Source organism: Haliotis rubra, unplaced genomic scaffold, assembly GCF_003918875.1.
Source record: "Haliotis rubra isolate DU_JTF1 unplaced genomic scaffold, ASM391887v1 Scf290, whole genome shotgun sequence".
Lineage (NCBI taxonomy): Eukaryota > Metazoa > Mollusca > Gastropoda > Lepetellida > Haliotidae > Haliotis > Haliotis rubra.
Window position 1 is genome coordinate 568,729 of NW_025766958.1, and position 21,867 is coordinate 590,595.

Consider the following 21,867-nt stretch of genomic DNA (forward strand, 5'->3'; position numbering starts at 1 on the left):
GGTTAGCAACTGATCATGGTTTGGGGTGTTGGTGTGTTTGGATGACGTAACTGGTACAGGGTATATGTACATTGTTTGTTTGAATGGGTGGGTGTGTGAGTGGGTGTGTGAGTGAGAGTGGGTGGGTGATTGAGTGAGTGAGTGAGTTCTGTGGGAGGAAAGACTGAATCTATGATTGTCTCAGACACTTTACAAATTTGGTGAAACCCAAGTTCATGCATTTGGTACTGCTAAACCCAGATACGTCATCTGGATGAACAGGGATTTGAACCTGCAATCATGGTTGCTAGCGTCTCCAAATTGTTGACATTCTTCCTTGAGAAAGGATCATCACATACTATATGGTGTTTTGGAAGCATGCTTGTTGAACTGACAGTGGATGACATTGAACCACTATGATGAGATATTAATGTTGAGCTAAAATTTCAGCGAACATTATTTCTTATTCTAACCCATATCAGTATTTCACAATAAGCGAGGGCTTCTTATCAGGATGCCAGTGTTGAGGTTAGCTTTCAGAGAGATACTAGATTTAAATAGTACACTTGGGAACCAGAAGGACCTTTGGACTATAATCCCCATCAGGAGGAGGTGACTGGGGTCAAGCTTTATGATGCAATAAAACATAATATTCACAGCTGTCTTCAAACAAAACAGTTGCAATGATCACAAGCCCATAGCCTTAGGAAGGTTCATTGAGGGTGGGATCAGTGAAGTGTGACAAGGTGGCCTTGTGTTGAAGTACATAGATCTGTCAAAGGTTTCTTGACCGTAGGGTATAACATAAGCTGATGAGAAAGCAGTTACAGCTTGCTGATACGTTGGGATCCCGATTTACCCGGGAGCAGTGTCCTTGTACAGCATGGCCATATTTAGTATTAGTGAGTGAGTGAGTTTAGTATTACGCCGCTTTTAGCAATATTCCAGCAATATCACGGCAGGGGAAACCAGAAATGGGCTTCACACATTCTACCCATGTATTGAATTGAACCTGCCCGGTCTTCGGCGTGACAAGTGATTGCAGTAACACTAGGCTACCCTAATTCATAAAATATATTGTAATATTTGTCACAGTAATGGAAAAAGACCCTGAAAAATCTAAATAATTGTTTGTACAATTATTGGTTACAAAATGCAAATGTGGTGACTCATTTAATGGCAATACATATTCTGCAGAAAGTATAATTGAGAATGTATTTCAAAATTTGGGGACAATGAACTTTGGAATTTGGCACTCTCCTGCATACAGTTGTGATTTCACAATGAGCGTCCTCACATCATAATGACAGCTATGAATTGCGAAACCCTTGTAAGGCGTGCTTAGTTTTCTTTATGAGTGCCCAACTCATGATAACTTGCAAAGTAGCCGTGCTACATGCTTTCTTGTGTTTGAGTGAAGTTTTACAATATACACAAACTGCTTGAATTCACAGAATGTCATATTTTGTCTTAATGCTATTGTCGGTGATTCCGTAATTCAGATCAACAACCCACTCAAGGCACGGGACTCGAAATACCCCTTCAGTCAATATATTTGCTGATACCAAACTGATTGTGAAATATTTAATGGTGGTAGAGTGGAGATAAACGTTCTGTGTCGTATGTGTGGACCTTGGTTACATGTGGGTTCTAACCATGCTAAATTCAACATTTGAAACCTCATGCTGTGCTTTTGTTTCCAGATTCAATTTATCGTTAAATCTAAAACTAACGATTGAAATGTTCATTTCCTAATTAGACATTAAAACAACATGATAAAGTTGATCACAGTGGAGATATATCCCATTATAGATATGCCATTCGCAATTAAAAAGAAAATATACTTTGAAATATGACAATAACATATTTAACGTTACATGATTCATCTCCATGGACGTAGTATGTGAGTAGAGTTGTGTCAGTTTGATGGAGTTGTTGCTCATAAAGTGTTTGACAGAAAGTGTGAGTCACCGTGAGCGGTGTCCCATGGGTGACATAATACCACTATCTTGGTCCAAAGTCTGAGACCTCACGCTGTAGATGCTACAACAAGACCTGGCGGGATCAGATGTCCACCGGCCTAAATAACTAACATGTAAACAATCTACCACTGGGCTCTATCCATCATTGTCATGTTCTTGTTAGTATGGACAAGTAGCGTTTAGACCAAACTTTGTGGTTTTCCTTGTCAGTATGGACAAGTAGCGTTTAGACCAAACTTTGTGGTTTTCCTTGTCAGTATGGACAAGTAGCGTTTAGATCAAACTTTGTGGTTTTCCTTGTTAGTATGGACAAGTAGCGTTTAGATCAAACTTTGTGGTTTTCCTTGTCAGTATGGACAAGTAGCGTTTAGATCAAACTTTGTAGTTTTCCTTGTCAGTATGGACAAGTAGCGTTTAGATCAAACTTTGTAGTTTTCCTTGTCAGTATGGACAAGTAGCGTTTAGATCAAACTTTGTAGCTTTTCTCTCTAGTTTTAGTTTTAGTATGTTTAATTAGACTTGATTAGGTTGTATATAAATTTATGTGATGTGTCATAATTCGTTTCTCTTTATGTAGTTCATCCACTTTAGTCTCAGTGCCAGTAATAATATTTTCTTTCAGGTATCTGAAGATACTGTGAACTGACTGGGTGTACGTTTCTGTTTCTTACCATTCGCAAAATGTTTTCAAACTTGTTCAAAAGTTGCTTCTTCTTTTTCAGAAATTTATTTTCCCGGAAAGCCAAAGAAAATGCGTCTTCAGAAAGTGCTCCAGGATGGAAGCTGTTTGGTCGAATACCTCCCAAAGCCGCCACAGAGAAGGACTCGGTTCAGATCTCCACCGACTATCAGGCCAAGCAGAGAGCCAGTGCCCATTTCCCTGCCAGTCGAACAACCAAGAAACAAGATATTGAAGTTCTCTCCACCACAGCCCTTATTCTGGAGAACAGACCCATGTGAGTCTCCCTGTGACATGATGGAGGATGGATATATTCAGGAAATGTTGTTACTGAGTGCATGTTTTTAAGTTTCAGTCTGTGTTACGCCCTAACCCCTAAACAAGTCTGACCCTAAAATGGTACACGGGCTGCCTAGGTGGCCCTATATCTAAGGCCCTATATCCAAGTTGTTGCAATTCTCTATCCGGAGTTGCCTCCTTTTAGCATACCAGAATCCTGTGATCGTGGGTCTGAATTCCTGGTTGCTTCAAGGTTTTTCAGTTCCATGCTAGTGCTTGTAGGTTTTACCGTTGCAGTGATGTAGACTTGATTATTTACAGACAGCCGCCATATAGCTGGAATATTGCTGAGTGCAGTGTAAAACTAAACTCACTCACTCAATACCGAAAGTGACCTAAATCATATTTCACTGCCAGGCCGTTATATATCTGTAGCATAGCAGCATTAAACACAACCCACTGACTGTAGTAAATAAATTAGGGGCTAGTTTGTATTGACACTTGTCTCCTAAATGATGTGCTACAGAATTGCCATCTACCTTAACAGAGGTTGTCCACAAGGAAATAATATTGTGCTCCCACAAGCAGACTTTAGATAGTTTTGAACCCCGGTGAATGTAGCATGTTAAAGTGAAACATTCTGAGCCACAAACCTGTTTGATGGGGTCAGTGGGCTATTTAACAGTAAGTGCAGGCAATGCATGTGAGGATGAGTAACTCTGTGAGATGACAGACAGCTGTTGCCAGTAAACTGCTCTCATCATATGTTGGGGATGTGATGTTTGTGTGGCAATAGTCATGTAACTGTTCTCAGTACATTGTGCTCATCATTGTTTATCATCATCATCATCATCATCATCATCATCATCATCATCATCATTATTGTCAATGTTTAAGTCACTCGAATTTGTTGTGCTGAGTTACATCCCTTAGTTGTTGCAGGATCTGCCTATAGTGGGTTCATTTACCACACTATCTCTGATGGTGATCAAACACAGTGGCACCAATGAATTACTCTTCAGTGGAATATTAATCCCACCAAGGATATTTTGAAAAGTGTCACATTAGTTAGAACATGCAGTAACTTTCATGTTCTTCTTCTGAATAATAAAATACAGAGTTGCACAGTTACAAATATACAAGTATTTTGATACTTTAGCAGTGTGAAGTGGACACAGGTTAGCGTTAGTATCCAACAAGATGATCATGACTGTGGATCAGATGGCCAAAATGGATGATTTATTGGCTGTTTATGTACGTAGTGACTGAGATCCCTTACATTCATATAGTTGTGACAGAATGCTGTGCTGTGCTGTGAAGGCCGGATCGGCCTGTTTTCGGGTCTAGGTTTCTCACCACCTAACCATTTCACAAAGTGCTTTGTGTGTAACACCTACAGCGGTGGGGTAGCCTAATGGTTAAAGCGTCCTCTTGTCATGCTTGTCAATGTGTGAAGCCCTTTTCTGTTGTCTCCCGCTGTGAAAACCTCACTCACTCACTCACTCACTCACTCACTCACTCACTCACTCACTCACTCACTCACTCACTCACTCACTCACTCACACTCACTCACTCACTCACTCACTCACTCACTCACTCACTCACTCACTCACTCACTCACTCACTCACTGTGTAACACCTGCATCATTTTAGTCATTTCTCCAACATTAAGCTGATGAAATCCTATACCTTAACCAACATTCACAGATGATCCAGCTCCCCCAAAGCTCTTCGTATGGACAACTCAGACTCTCTTTCGAACAGTGTGTGTGATGGGTCTTTTAAACCATGTCATGTTTTTTTCATCATCTTTTAAAAGCACAGGAGATCTTAGACATTTATTCAGGTTCTCTTTAAGAGGTCGTGATGTGTACCGAAGTGTGAGACTATCATGATGTGTGTTGTTGCTGTCCTTTAGTCAGGCGATTTTCTTGCAACAGAAACCGGGAACATACAATTACTCTATCTCTAACCATGCAATACGCCTTCCTAGGCTGCCATTAGGATCCAATTTTCATAAAATTGAGCAACAAACCTCATTCCTTCTTTCCAAGAGATATTGATTGAAATAGTCCTGCAACATTTATATTAAGCTTTGCCCTCTGCAGTCTGAGGAGAAGCGACAATTTTCAAGTACTTTGTTGCTGATGCAAGGATATTTTGGGTTGTGAAACTCATGAAATGGTCTTTGATGCAGACCAGTATGCATTTTTTGCAGAGGTAAAAAGTAGTAAAAAGTCTGCTGCGCTTTGCATGAAACAATATGGTTGAAAACGATTGTGTTTGAAGTTTACATGCATTATTCAATAGATGGGCTTATATGGATTGAATGCTAAGGACGATGGAACGGAGAAGGCCAAAGAGTGATGTATTTATCTGGCTGTGGTTGTCTATCATGGGTTGACTGCATATATGAATATTACTGCTGTTAATATCCTAGACTACATTTCAAATTACCATGAGTTAAGATGCTACGGATATTAGTTTGGTGAGAGCTGACAGGGTTTATAAAATCATTTTTTTATGATTATTGAATTTTGTCATTCTATTTTGTCCGCACATTTCCATCAAAAGCTGATTCTTTAGACTCTTTTCACAATATCTGGCTGAGATCACATAAGCACAAGAATGCATTTCTGAGGTGACCTTTCGTGTTGAGATTTTCATCAGCAGAGTTGTTCATTGTTAAACATCATGTCTCTGATTGTTGGCTTTAGATGATTTCTGAAAGAACACTGGCGCTATGACATTATGCTGTTATATCCAAACTCACTGCAATCTGTCTTGTGTTTCTTGTGTAAGTTATGCCCCTTAGATGGTCAGATCAGCTAGATGAAATCTCTGAATGTGATCATTATTCTGTCAGTAATCTGGGTGTCTCTGAAGTGGTAAGGGACAGTGGGGTAACCTAGTGGTTAAAGCGTTCTCTCGTCACGCCAAAGACCAGAGTTCGATTCCCCACATGGGTACATGTGTGAAGCCCATTTTTGATATCCCTACCATGTTATTGTTGGAATATTGCTAAAAGCATCATAAAACCCAGTACTCACTCACTCACTCACTCACTCACTCACTCACTCACTCACTCACTCACTCACTCACTCACTCACTCACTCACTCACTCACTCACTCACTCACTCACTCACTCACTCACTCACTCACTCACTCACTCACTCACTCACTCACTCACTCACTCACTCACTCACTCACTGTGTAACACCTGCATCACTTTAGTCGTTTCTCCAACCTTGAGTAACAGATTACTGATTTTTGTTTTCATGCCCATGTGTGTGACTTTCAGATATGTCAGTTATGATTCTTCATTTGTCAGCAACATTCTGGTGGGTTTTGAAACATTTACAATATTCTTCTCTTAAGGCTTTCCATCTACATTAAACTGGAGTGACTGAAATATAGTTTAAGGTGACATTGAATTTAGCTCAGTCATTCAAAATCCCAACATAAGATTTCAATCACTAACTCTTTGGCTTCAGGAACCTCCCATCCAAAAATCCTGAAGAAGCAGAGAAACATCGACAAGAGTATGAAACAATGGTGGAAGCAGCACGGAGAAAAGGTAGTCAAGTTTGATTTCGAGAATACTGTATGGAAGCTTGGTACACCACTCCAAGATTATGTTCGACTGTTGTCATATTCACCATCTGGTAGTACAGTAGTAATAATACATTTGTAGAGCTCTTAATATATTTACCTTGGTTAACCTAAGATGCCTGTCAGGCACTAGAAAGTTTGCAGTCAAATGACCATATTATCCTACCAGGTACCTTTTCACTGCTGGGTGAACAGAGGCAATTTTGACCAAACCTGCTTGCCTAAGGTGTGACCATATGTGTTACATGGTATTTACTATTTGCTACAGTTTATATGTGATATACTATTTTCAAATCCAACATGTTCTCTGTTAAATTTTGACCAGTGATTATATTGATAACTTGGATTTGGGGAGAAAAGAACTAGCTGTCCAGATTTTGACCTGTCTCTTGATAATGTTTTATATGGTTGGACAAGAATCATTATTAAGCATTCTGAATGGGATAAATGTTTTTGTGATGATGAAGTTGCAGTACTTGTGATTTGTATGATGTACGGTTGACAGAGAAGTAGTGGACAGTGAGTACAACATTGTCATTGGATTGCAGAACAAAAGGAGATGAAGCAGAAGAAGAGGCAGTTACAGCAGCAGCTACGCCAGGAGGACCAGCTGGTGGCCGCAGCACGTATCTGGAACAACGAAGTCCTGCCCAACTGGGACACACAGTGAGTGGGGGAGAGGGTTAAAGAGATCGGGTGGGGAGAGATCATTGTGAGACACAGTGAATGGGGGAGAGGCTTGAGGGGTCTTACAGTGATGGAAAGTTTGGATGGAGAGCGGGTGGTGAGAGAGGGAGGGGGGTTCAGGAAGTCCTTCTGCGATTATTGATCTGCATATTGTGAGTGATAACCAGCACCAGCATGGGATAGTGTGGGCGTCTAGAGATCAGGACAATGACCACCCAACTAGAACACAGTGGAACACCACACTCTCCTACCCAGAGCTCCATGTGGCCAGCCAGCATAGTACCTCTGCCACAGGCCAGAAAGATGTGACGATTCGTCACATCTTACACAGTCCATTCAATATAACGTAATATTTCTTAACTCTTTTATTTTTGATGAGTCTATACGTCTAATTAAACATCTTTGATAGAATGGTTTAGTTTCACTGAGAAAATATGCTGAAACATGTAACACTATTTCGAATTGCGTAGCGATCCTTTGTTTACATAGGTTTGCGGCTCCACGTGCTGTCATCGAAGCCGACGGAGAACAAACGCTGCAGCCAGTTTGATATCTAAATATGTATTGTCATAAACCTTACTTGCGTAGTTGTGGAAGAATATACATGTAACAATGTAAAACATGGTGAAGAGCACCGAAAAGCTTGCGTATGCAAATTATGCCTGTGGTAGTGATGTTAAGTTAAGTCATCACTGCGCCGGAGTGTCACTGAGATGCACAGTTGGGACGGAGTGACTGATATCATGTATGCTTAATAAGAGAACTTCTGTGTGTTCCCCAAAAGGCATTGAGATGAAATACCCTGGTATAATCGTTTCTGTATATGAGAGGAGTGTGAAAATGAAATTCAGATGATATACGCTTTTTGTTTCCCCCAACAGGAAAGGCAGTAAGAAGGCACGTGACCTGTGGTGGATCGGTCTGCCGCCCAACGTCCGGGGGAAGGTGTGGAGGTTGGCTCTCGGCAATGACCTAAACATCACTCAGGGTAGGTATAGCAACACCCCACATGGCGGATCTCTGGGGATTCCAGGGCTGAATGTGTTCGTAGTACTCTTTGTTTGTTGTAAGATCTGGCTAATTAGGATTTGTTGGGCACAGTGTGGGATCTGGGTGATTCTGTAACATGGCCTGAGGGTGTGAAGAGTTCCTTTAAACTGCTTGTTGCTTGCTCTCAGTTACACATTCATGAAATAAGTTCAATCATTTCACAAATGAATACTTAAAACAAATTGGAGAATGATTAGCATATTTTACTGTTCAACCTATCCAGGATCTTGACTCAAACTCAAGTATTAAGTCATCCACTGATGTAAGTTTCTAATTTTCATTTTCTCATTTTTTCTGTTGTTCAGTTTAAAGACAAATTTTTAAGCTACACCCTAAAAACATAATTGTGATTTTTTCTCAGAATTGTACGAGATCTGTGTAAGCCGAGCAGAGGACCGGATCAAACTGATGCAAGAATCAGCCAGTGAGTCGTCAGGAGCAACAGAAGGTTTGTGTTCAAGGGGAGATAACTCTTTCATTTTATCATTTCTCATCCATAACACATCACACATTCAATCCAATGTTTTACAAATTCCTGGCACTTTCTGCTCAAAGAAAATCTGCATTAACAGGAATATAAGAAATAATTTGGAGATGCTCTCTTTCTAATAGGGATGCTGTCACTAGAGTTTGTTATAAAATACAAATTTGAATGTTTCATGTATGTTTTGTTTAATGCTTTCAATTCTCAAACAACTATTGTATTTTTGTGTTTTCAGTCTCAAATGAACCTCCGTCCAACAAAGAAGACAGCGTCAATGTCATCAAACTTGACGTATCCCGAACATTCCCTCAACTCTGTATATTCCAGAAGGTATGTAACAGTGACTGTGTAGTTCCAGGAGTTTATTGTGACACTTGAAGATTACTGAACATACTCATTGAAAAAAAACATCATTGTATCATTAGGTTTTGTTCATTTAAGTTTGTGTACATACTTTGTGGGAGATCACCTGTCCTTGGATAACGTTATGAATATAATTACCTCTACATAGAATATTGGGCTTAGATCATGGGTTTTATTAGCAGTCAGTGGTTTGTTTGAATCTTGGCTTAAACACGTTTACTGCTGCCTGAAAGTTGTTATATCTTGGAATCATTAAATGATTGCAAGCTCAGATTTTGCTAATTACATAAATTGAGAGGTAATAAAATTTACTTAGACTTGTTACACAAAATGGTAAATATTTTGTTTGTGTCAACTAAATAGTTTATATACAGATACACTATGATCAACAATCATGCAAATTAACAATGTTTTGGTTAGAATTATTATTGCATGAATAAAACCTCTGTATCATAGTTGTATTTGACAATCCAAGGGAGATAATTCAACTAGACAATTTCAGTTAGGAGTTGTACCGTTATTTGAGCAGTACACTGGGCTTCATGATGAATAAGACAGTTTGACAGGTAGTGTCTTATCCTAGTTTGGTGATGCACAACGTGTTGACTGTTGTAATGTTTCAGGGCGGGCCATATCACGACCTCCTTCACAGCCTACTGGGAGCTTATGCATGCTACAGGCCTGATGTGGGATATGTAAGTTCTGGTGTAGTTGCTAGAACTGCTCTGTTTTACTGGTATATTGCAATATGTATTGCAATGTTTTTTTCTCAGAACCGGTACCCGTGAAGATCCGTGTTAGAATTGATCTTCAGTGACCCATGCTTGTCGTAAGAGGCGACTAACTGGATCAGGTGGTCAGCTCACTGTCTTGGTTGACACATGTCATCATATCCCAATGGCTTTGATTGATGCTCATGTTGTTGATCACTTGATTGTCTGGCCTAGACTCAATTATTTACAGATCGCCACCATATAACTGGAATGTTGCTGGGGCGGCGTGAAACTAAACTCACTCACACTCACTCACTCACCCACACACTCATAGAAATATATGGCATTTTATAATTAACTTTATGGTTAAATTAAAATCTACCTTCACTTTTATTCACAAAACAGACAAAATAGTTACACAGAATAAAGAAGTTGTAAATCCATAAAAATATTTCCTCATTCTTCATCTTTTCAAATTCTAGAATGCCAATCAAAGAAGGTTAGATTACCATCGATTTTGAATGATTTTAGAAGATGGACAACCTTATACATTGGGTCTCATTATACACAGCCATATATGGTAGTTAAACTAATATTTCCATGGGGAAATGTTTGCTGTTGATCCACAGGATGAGGATATGTTACCTGCAGCTGATGTACATCTTCATCATCTCTCCTTCCAGGTTCAGGGTATGTCGTTCATCGCTGCCATCCTCCTCTTAAACATGGATGTGGCAGATGCCTTTGTTTGTTTCGCCAACTTGCTCAACCGACCGTGTCAAGTCACCTTTTTCCGTATGGATGAGGCCATGGTCAGTAACAGCTGTCTCTTGTTCCAGTATTTGTTAAGTGATAACTCAACATGAAACTCTCATTATATCGATAATGAGGCATATAACTTTATGGATAACAACTTCTTGTTAATTTCATAGAGCGATGTTTCTGTGGAGATTCTTATGCCGGTATCAAGCTAAAAGTATCTCTTGAGATCACCCATAAATTTCTTTATTTTCCTTACGTCTATAACCTTGAGAGTTGCGGGTGTAAAATTGATTTATATGCATAGGGTTTGAAATATTTGAATTTTTTGTGTGGTTTTGTTTCCATAGGAATTATACCAACGATTATCAAATATCGCTTTGAGTATGTAACTTTAGCAACAAGTCTGAACCTGAATCTGGCAACTTGAATGTTATTGGTTTATTATTATTTTTTGTCTTTTCAGATGATGGCCTACTATGACACATTCACAGAATTCTTCAGAGAAAACCTGCCCCATCTACACGATCATTTTGTCGACCAGGCTCTCACACCTAACCTTTACCTTCTAGACTGGTGAGTGGATCAGTTAGTGAGGGAGTTGGGTTTTATGCCATTTTAGCAGTGTTCCAGCAGTATTATGGCAGGGGAATAAAGGTCTGATTTTGATGATATTAACAGGGTTTTACCTGACACACAAACATGGTTGTCCCAGGACCCCCAATTATTAGTTTTAAGGGTCCCTACAGACACTATGAGGGTCCTGTGTAGAACTGTACGTTTTGATAATTTCTTTAGAGACTGGAATGAATCATTGATCATGTGGACTGATGGATGAAATGATGCACGAATCAGCTCTGAAAGAAACAACCAAACATTTAGCAAAGTCAAAGATCACTCGGTACAATGAATAATACTTTGCATTCCTTTGGACGCTGTGTATTGTTTTTCTATGTCCATTCTCTACATTTGTGCGTACTGGACACACATTTGCGCATCGTCCAAAACCCTGTATTAGATCAGATTGGGTCAACAGAAGGACGATTTGTGCCCAATGAGGTAGCAAGAAGATGCATCATTCTTGTTTTACAGGGTTTCTCTTCTCCTATATTAATACATGAATGGTGGATGAAGATACCATATCCTGTCCACCATGATAGCTAACAGCAGAGGTCATGTTACTGTTGCATCAGTGCAGTAGTTTTGACTTGTGTTGACTTTCTGTGTATATTTTCAGGATATTTCTAATCTATGGCAAGTCTCTACCTCTGGATGTAGCCTGTCGGGTCTGGGATGTCTTCTGTCGTGATGGCGAGGAGTTTCTATTTCGCACAGCTTTAGGTGAGACTGATAATAGGATATGCACCAGATGTTTAAGGGGCTATGAGTTACAGACCCGTGAAGATCCGCGTTAGAATTGATCTTCAGTAACCCATGCTTGTCGTTTAGAGGCTACTGATGGGATCGGGTTGTCAGGCTCGCTGATTTGGTTAACACATGTCATCGGTTCCCAAGTGCGTAGATCAATGCTCATGCTGTTGATCACTGGATTGTCTGGGCCAGACTCGATTATTTACAGACCACCGCCATATAGCTGGAATATTGCTGAGTGCGGCGTAAAACTAAACTCACTCACTATGAGTTACAGAAGCTAGGGGATTCAGCAATGGAGCAAAGTACTTGGAATTCTCTATGTGTCTATGATGATCATATGTCAACGTTTAAGTATAGTAGTTACAATCATATCAGAGCTATGGTAGGTTTGCGGAAAGAACCCCACTTCTTATTTTGGTTTTGATATTTCACAGTGGAGAAAATGATATCAGAAAAACAGATATCATATGGGCAAACAAATAAAACTTGTTAAATGTTCACAATCTGTATGTAATTATGAGGACTTGCGTCCAGATCTGAATAGGGTCACGACCAAACAGAATTAGTTGGGTGATATGGGCAATTGGTTTCACAATTAGTTATCATTGTCATATGTTACAAATGTTTAGAAATATATATATATGAATGGTATTGTTTCATTGCTTTACTATTTTTTTCAGGAATATTAAGGTTGTATGAAGGAATTCTCATTAACATGGACTTCATCCATCTTGCCCAGTTTCTCACAAAACTACCTGAGGACATATCTGCAGACAATTTGTTCCGCAGTATAGACACAATACGTATGAACAGTGATAAAAAGAAATTTGCTCAAGTGTTGTCGATACACCGCGAGTCGAGAGAAGACTCGTCATGAGAGTAACTGTGGAGGAGTGTCTTCAGCAAATGTGATATTAACCGCTGGCATTGCTGCCACCATCATCATCCTCACTGATGTCCGACCAGCATCCGAGCAGTATCATCTGTACACACCTCCACTCATGGGCGAATGTCGGAACAAGCCTGGGCGTTCATAGCACTACAGGATTCGTAAGCTTATGGTAAATAATAGAGTTACGACAGGTCGTAACTTTACGAACACTTTCCACAAATGTTGGAACAAGCCTGGGTCCCAATCCACAAAGCGTTCATAGCGCTACAACATCAGTAAGCTTATGGTAAATTATAGAGTTATGACATGTCGTAACTTTATGAAGACCTTGTGGATCGGGACCCAGATCATCAGGGTGCGCTGGCAGATACAGTTCAGCTTTTTTCTCTAGTCTTTATATGACAAGATGTAAACAGATACTTCTTCAAAATATTCAGATGGTGAAGAGAAGCCAAAAGGAACAGACTTTCAAATTAAAGTGCCATTCATTAACACCCATCATTTCTAGATGTGCTGAATTCTTTTTCAGGCAGAAAGGTTCTTTACATGTGTGATATTGTCAGATTGTGTTTTATCAGTTTGAAACAATGAAACAATCATGGTTTGGAGATTTCTCAAGGGTTTGATGTCAATGGAGACTTGTATATTGATGTCAGTAAAGTATGGAAATAATTTATTGTATTTAAGTGTTTCACGGTTCCACTTGTAAAGTCTTGTTTACGTTGATCGATAACCTGACCAATGAGATTTTGTTACAGATCTGTGTATATAAAATAGCTATTAATGAAATTGTATACCCTGTATTCTAAGTTGTCAGTGAAATGTTAAATTATAATGTTGACAGTTTGGGAATTGGGATTTGGTGATCATCACAGAGGTTCATAGTAAACAGCGACTTTCAATAATTCAGCATGTGGTTAGCCTAATGATAAGTGGATTTGCTCATTAAGTTAATGTCTGGTTTTATTGCCCCATGGTAACAAGAATTTAAAGATCTCAGCTCATTCAGCTGTTAACACTGGTGATGTGGGGTAGGACTTTGTTCTAATTTTGAATTTTTAAAAAAACATTTTGTAAATTTGTTAATATGAAGATGGGAACACAGACAGAATATCATATTCCAACAAGATGGAGATTAAGATGTGAGATATTTATGAAAGTAGTTTAAATTGATAAAGCAGGTCATTTTCAATAGCCTGCTTTGAACTTTTGTGACAACCCACTCTTGTCATGAACTTTATGTGTTTTATTTAATAACAGACAGAATCTAGATGTTTAATTTTAATTGTGTCAAACTTTAAAATATTAAGAACTTCTGGGGTAGAATGGGATAAGACTTCATAGTCTTATATACATCATATAATGGTATGATGATATTTTCAGTTGTGAATTTGAAGCATTGGTAAGCATGTTTGTATTCACATTGTCTATTCACATGTGAATACAGGAAACACATATGTGATAATACAGTTGACTGTGTATCCATTGATATTCAAGACCGCAATGCAAGAATTGCTCACTAATATCATTTCTTTCTAACTGTAGAACATTCCACCTTTTTGGGCAAATAACCTTTCAGTGTATTTTGTTCCAGAGGTACAGAAAGTGGACGTTAAAACATGCAATCTGAATCAAATGTAGAAGTGGAGAATGAATAAGTATGTGCTGACTTTATTCTCTAATTAAAATAATATAAGAAAACACTACCAATATCTTTGAGCTCTATTTCGATCTAAATGTGACATATTTTAAGTTATTTGCACAAAATGATCAGTATGAACGAGGAGTACATTTACAGTACTATGGAAGTTTACACCAAACCAGTCCTTGGAACAGTTATTTCAGACAAAATACAAAGGTTTGCCATCGCCAGTGGAACCTAAAAGTGATGCAACTGGAAATAACTGTGAGATCCTTGTCCCCATGCTTAAGGTGACCCTATAATCCTAGATATGAAATACTTGCCTTACAAGTGAACAGAATATCAACACTATGGATGATGCAGTAATGAGAAATAAAATCAACTTGGACCTGTCTTGGGAATTTTTTAAGTGCGATTATTGAAATAACCAGTGCAGATGCATGTATTTGAAACTTTAGGGTCTCAGTGAGTAAAGCTTATGCATAGAACATTGTGGCTAAGCCCATGGCTTAAACTCTTGGCAGCTGAAAATTCTAAAATTTAAGTGTATATGAAAATTACTTTTTGATACCACTTGTTCATGGAAAGTGTGGTTGTGTCTTCACTCAGTCTCCTAAAATCTGTTCATTTCATCTCCTGGATGTTGCTGAATCTGAAAGTGATGCTATTGTATTTATGTATGTTGCCTAACTTGGTCTAGGTTCCTGCACAAATTCTTTTAGTAGACAATTTGCAGCAAGATTTTTCATGATATATATCACTGGAATGTCTGGAATGGCTAAAGTATCGAAGATATTCATATCATGTTTGCAAGAACTCATTTTCTGTTTTCGAGTATTGTGTCATTTAATGACATGTTCATTTCAATTGTTGTCCACTGACCCGAAGCAAACTATTGTCCATATGAACCCACTTGTTATATGCTGGCAATGCAAATAGTTATATTTTTGTATCTGTTGATTTTTCTGTAGAGAGCAAATGTTATTTTAGAACTGGACAGTGTCAGTTCTTTAACGCTTCATTGTTCCTTAAAATGGAAATCTTGTGTGCATACGAATGTATAGTCTTCAGTCAGGATATATATCATAAGTTTAAATCAAATTCATCTTCACAAATTGAACTTTCTGTTTTCCTTTGATGTTCTTGTATTTAATGTTTCTTATAATTTCTCATTTTCGCTTCTTTGAATAGTACCTTGTTAACCTTGGTTTACCTGGGTAACACAACGTTGACTTATAATCAGTTTATACATGTATTTGGGGGAGTTTTGGTCAAAGGTGACTGAGAACACTGACACTCTTAATGATGGATAACAACGTTTACTGCATTCATGTTTATTTGATCATCCCAAATACAGCAAGAACACTGTACAAGAAGTCAAGAAAGAAGTAATAGGTTTGTTTTGTGTCCATTCTGTGAGTTAATTATGTCCTGCTATTGTGGTAACTGACCTTTAAGCCTGTGTTATTGCTCCTGTGATCTAATGACCAGGTACTGGTCAACATTTGTCATAACTGGATCATTGACCATCCTTTCCGGTTGATACTGTTCTGTTTTCATGATATTCAGTGGCATGGCCATCACTTACTTTTGGTAAGACCCTCTCTGTCTATTGTGCTGTACGTCATTGAAGCAAGTGTAATCATTCCTTAAGGTCTTTTTGCTGTATATTTTTAACTTCAAACTTTCCTGTGTAGCCGTGTACTTGATCTGAAGGAATATCTCTTCATGCCATTCATAGCGTGGACATAACTCCCAACATCCCCCACCCTGGGGCAGTGGGGTAGCCTAGTGGTTAAAGCGTTTGCTCATCACGCCGAAGACCCGGGTTCGATTGTCCATATTGGCACAATATGTGAAGCTCATTTTTGGTGTCCCCCGCCGTGATATTGCTAAAAGCAGCATAAAACTAAATTCACTCACTCACTCACACCAACCACCCTACTTCACCAGCCCACTATCCTCACCCCACCACCACAACTATCTTCGTTTGGTTTAAAAGTTGTTCTTAGAGTGAGTGAGTGAGTTTAGTTTTACGCCGCACTCAGCAATATTCCAGCTATATGGCGGTGGTCTTTATATAATCGAGTCTGGACCAGACAATCCAGTGATTAACAGCATGAGCATCAATCTATGCAATTGGAAACCGATGACATGTGTCAACCATGTCAGCAAGCCTGACTACCCGATCCCTTTAGTCGCCTCTTACGACAAGCATGGGTTACTGAAGATCAATATTCTAACCCGGACCTTCTTAGTGTGAGGCTCAGGTTGATACTGGAGATTAGGAATAATGCCAAGTGTCATCTTGTTTAGGTTTCTCTTACGTATGCCTGTAAATGACATATTGGTACACCTTTTAAGGTGCCCCAAAATACTAATATGTGACAGATATTGGTGTACACAAAAGCAACCTACCACTAGATATCTGATTGTGTGGCTGGTAATATTTTCAAACAAATTGTGATTCCTACTATTTTTTATTCTTGCACAATTTTCTTCCATTTCATTCCAACATCTAATCAGTATGTAGGAATAATAGGAAGGGGTTATTTTATTCTTACAATCATAGCACAGCTCTTGATAAGGACAATCTTTGGCTTTAATCGTTTCTGGGTTTCTTGCTCATACTTGTAGAGGGGCAGTGGGGTAGCCTAGTGTTTAACAATTTTGCTCGTCACGGCGAAGGCCTGGGTTTAATTCCGCACATGGGTACAATGTGTGAAACCCATTTCGCCCAACTCACTCACTCATACTTGTAGACATGAACAATGCATTGTAATCAACCTGTACCAACTGTGTTATAGTCAAATGTTGCCTGATTTATTTTGGAAATGAATTTTATATGGCTGTTTCAGATTGAAGTATCTTGTAAGGTTTGTCTTTCATTTGAAGCCTGCTACAATGTACAACCATTATATTCATGTTTACATTAACACTAGCATTTGGTATGTATTACATTACTTTGTGTTCCACATGCATCGTTACATGTGTTTGTTCATAGTTTCAACATTTAGTCTATGCAGGAAACATCATTGATAAGCCTTTGCTCATTGAAACAAAAATGTCATGGAAATATTGTAATTTGCCTGAATTAGTTTATTCATGGACCCATAGTTCCTATTCAGCTCAATACATATGTTTTTTATAATAAAATCATGTGCCTATATATATCAGAAACCATTTCATGCAGATGTTTTTAGTTTTTAAAGCAAATTTTAGTTGTCATGTTTTTCCAGTGATATTTTGTGTTTGTGCTCAAATCAAAGTTAGCAACAGATACTCATATTTACCTTCATCACCTTGTTCCCATTAACTGGGCCATTGTTTTAACGACTTTAATGTTTAAAGTACTCTGTGAGTCTGGTAAATATTTATACACAAGTTTTAATTTTATCAAAATAGAAGAAACACACTGTCTTTTTTCAGACATATGGAATGTTAAAGGATAGGTGTATAGTTATAATGTAATATTTATCTAATATACCGTATTTCCTCTGATAAGCACCGGGTATGGAAGTCGTTGAAAAATTAGCACCTGAGTGTTTATTAGAGGAAATACGGTCCTTATGGTACATGAACATGCAAGAATTAAGTGAACAAATTGAGTCTGTAATTTTTATTGACATACACATATAAATATTTTTGTCATTGACATAAAGAAACTGCATATTGAAATACTTATAATCGGGAATGGAAAGAAATCATAAGCAAGGTTATGAGGAATATACTGACAACAATAACACTACCTACCTTTGAGATTTTGTCACAAGGTGTCATAATTGAAGGTCAACACTTTGTATCATTTATGTATCATTGTACATATTCTATTTGATGGCAACCAAAACGTTTCTTCACCTTGTATATAGCTGTTGTACAAAGGTATTTCTTGTATATAGCTTCAAGTTTTGTACATAAGACTAGTGATAAAATAAAGTATACATATGCATTGCAAGTGAAAACGGGTGCTTCTTGTTTGTTTTCCTTGTCCAGCGTTTTGTTTGTTGTGTAACACTGCACTTAGCAATATTAAAGCTATATGGTGGCGGTCTGTGATTAATTGAGCCTGGACCAGACAATCCAGTGACCAACAGCATGAGTATCGATCTACACAGTTGGGATACGATGACATTTGTGAACCAAGTCAGTGAGTGTGACCACCAGATCCCATTAGCTGCCTCTTGGGTTGCTGAAGACCAATACTAACCCGGATCTTCATTGGTCTCTCCAAATAGACATTAAAATGAAAGAAAATGACAATTACATGCATTCATTATTACTACATATTACAGGGGCATATTGACAGTTGAAAGAATCTGAATCATACAAATGAAGTTGTTTGAAGTGCATCTGACAATTATGTATGGTGTGCATCTGAAACAAAATCCACATCAAATGCATCTGCAACATACACGTTTCATTGCACAGATATATGTGGCAGGCATATGGTATCTACACAAAGAACTTAGTTAAACACCCCCTGACATTTTTCACTATTGAATGAGCCCCGATCTTAACCATTTGGAACATATCTGGGACATGATTGGTCGTTGTGTGCAACAAAGGGATCCTCCTGTAGGGAACCTGGTCCAGTTGGAAGCTGCTTTACATGAGGAATGGTGTAGACTGGCCCTTCTGAGGATCAGGAGGCTGACAGGGGGTATGAGGAGGAGAGTGGTGGCTCTCATACAGTCACATGGAGGTTACACTCGGTATTGACCTTGACCTTGAATCGTGTAAGACACGCAAAATGACATTTTGAATGTTCACATTCACCAATAAATTCAACATTAAACATTCCAGGACCATACCTGTACAGACATGGTTTTGCATGAAAATCAGTGGGTATTTTTAAAATGAGCAATTATCATCATAAGATCATCATGGATTCCAATCATTTTGTTGTTTTTATGAGTCAAAGGATCACGCGGCTCAGAAAAAAACTCATGTTTTTCCATTGTGGTCACCACGAGAAGTGTTATGTACGTGCTGAAAATTTATCATTGCAAACAATCATTGCAAAAATACAGGGGGTGGTTAATTACGTTATTTGTGTATATACACGGGCTTCAACTCATAAATTCATGTCATTCAACTGACAAACATGGGGCATGGATCTGACAAATACATGTGACATGCATCTGACAATATATATGGCATGCTTCTGACAATATATATGGCATGCATGTGATAAACCTATGCATCTGACATTTACAGTGTGTGTTTTTACAGAAGTATATATTTCCACACACAAATTTAACATGTTTGGATGTTGATTGTTGACAGACAGCGGGGTGATAAGAGGACCAAGAACGCAAGTATCCTTACAAATGCACACGATTCCCAAAGAACAGCTCAACCGGACCTGCGTTTATTACAACAGACACTGTTTCAAGGATTTTAAAAATTCATAAAAATATTCATCTACTATGTGATGTAAACCACAGTTTTGGTTAAGAGACTTATTTGATTCAGAGTAATCATGACCAGAATGTGTTACTGTCGCCAACACTCGCCCCTTTCTGTAAACCAACTTGTGGTATTCCGGGACAAGCCGAAGAGCTTCTTGGAGCATTCGTGACCAACTCGTGTTATTCCGTGACAAGCCGATAAGCTTCTTGGAGGTGACTGGGTTTTCCCTCGCTAAAAATACTCACTCTTCCGATTGGTTTATCGTGTCTACTATCACTTTCGATTCTAGAAACTGAACGACATGTTGCATTCACAAACATCGGAGGGGTGTTAGAGCACCGTTTACCCATTTCTTGTGTCCAGAACCCATTTTTCTTCATCCTGGAGATCCCGGAAAAGGTAATGTCCCACAGATTTTCATGACAAAGAAATATGTGTTTATTTACACAATGGACACAAGTCAATGATCAATATGTAGCATCCAATTACGCAGGAATAACAAAATACATTCATAGCTGTTTAGTTGAATGTAAATCATTTGCTAAATATGTGAACAGTAAACATTTGACCTAGAGGTATGTGTGTAATGGTATATACAGAGATAGACGTTATATTGACTTCTTTTATTGTTAAGATAGGAAAATATTACAGGAAAATAGTACAGCAAAGTACCCCTTACATTTTAGAGAAGAAAACGTTAAAACCAATCTGTGACGAATGTATAATATAAATAATATACTTCAGGCTCTTGTAGACATCTATTCAATGATATACATGTATGTCTGAATACACACATTTGCAAATGGCGATACTGCCTACTTTCGCTTTAATTAACATGCCCTTAGATGTCCGTGGTAATGCATATATCGGTAATTACATGTATGTGATATCCAATATAGGTTTGTTACATGTCTATAGTTGAGAACATGCTTCTGGTAAACCACATGTCAATGACAAAGCCGAGGTCATGCAATGCAGTGGCAGTATCATTTCCTTATTCTTCTTGCACAAAATGAACCATATCATTTTTGCAATTTTATTATCACGAACACGGTATAGGATATATGAGTAAATACAAAATGTTGTTTCAGTCTGGCCATGGTGTGTTTAGCCTCTCAAAGAAATCTAGAAGCACGAGGGTGTAATCTTTGTACCAGGTCATGTGTTACTCAAGGGAAGTAACACACGCTGTGTATGTGCCCGATACGCCTGTCGTGGTTAATGCTGTGATAACGATGCAGTGACCACCGAATATTAGGAGCATATTCAGGGATTATCTGGGCATGTTCAGGGGTTATCTGAGCATATTCAGGGGTTATCTGGGCATATTCAGGGGTTATCTGGGCATATTCAGGGGTTATCTCACTGTCAAATGTCCGTGGATTGTTTACGGCAAGAAGAATGTTTTCATTGACAGTGTTTACAGCTACAAGTCATATACTGCACATCATGGGAGATAGTCCAGCACATGGGTTCAATTTGTGAAGCCCATTTCTGGTGTCCCCCGCCGTGATATTGCTGGAATATTGCTAAACACGGCGTAAAACCCTACTCAGTCAGTCAGTCAGATAGTCCAGACTGGTTGTTCACTGGTGTTGATGTTTTAAATTTCGTTTATCAAAACATTCCGATTGACACGTTGGAACATAAGAATATTTTAGCCTGATTTTCATTGATTCTATATCTGTTATGTATAATGTTGTAAAGAACAAATAGGGGGTACATGAAGTAAAGGCTTTCTCACAAATGACAATTACATACCTTATTAGTTATTTAGTAATAGTTACTAGTATACTCCAGCGGTCTAGAATTGTTTGTCAGTACATCATCAAAGACATATTCACAAATACATTCTCTTGTATTTCTTGCGAAAGTACGTTTACACGCCAGAAAAATCGTATAATGAATCGGTGTTCAATTAAAGAGTAGCATACTTATTCCTTGGCATTTGTAATAACCT

At 38.5% G+C, this 21,867-nt stretch overlaps 1 protein-coding gene across 3 annotated transcripts in view; it reads left to right on the forward strand.

Moving 5' to 3' along the window:
- The window catches only part of LOC124281917 (TBC1 domain family member 12-like), an 87,736-nt gene extending 73,827 nt beyond the window's left edge, over window positions 1-13,909 (forward strand). For all 3 annotated transcript variants that reach the window (XM_046717924.1, XM_046717926.1, XM_046717925.1), the window contains exons 2-12: window positions 2,684-2,917; window positions 6,414-6,496; window positions 7,080-7,197; window positions 8,100-8,206; window positions 8,630-8,716; window positions 8,988-9,082; window positions 9,739-9,810; window positions 10,512-10,640; window positions 11,054-11,163; window positions 11,825-11,928; window positions 12,642-13,909. In XM_046717924.1, the coding sequence (XP_046573880.1) occupies window positions 2,684-2,917; window positions 6,414-6,496; window positions 7,080-7,197; window positions 8,100-8,206; window positions 8,630-8,716; window positions 8,988-9,082; window positions 9,739-9,810; window positions 10,512-10,640; window positions 11,054-11,163; window positions 11,825-11,928; window positions 12,642-12,838 (1,336 nt within the window). In that variant the 3' untranslated portion in view covers window positions 12,839-13,909. The remainder of the gene's footprint in view (window positions 1-2,683; window positions 2,918-6,413; window positions 6,497-7,079; window positions 7,198-8,099; window positions 8,207-8,629; window positions 8,717-8,987; window positions 9,083-9,738; window positions 9,811-10,511; window positions 10,641-11,053; window positions 11,164-11,824; window positions 11,929-12,641) is intronic.
- Window positions 13,910-21,867: the final 7,958 nt, after the last annotated feature.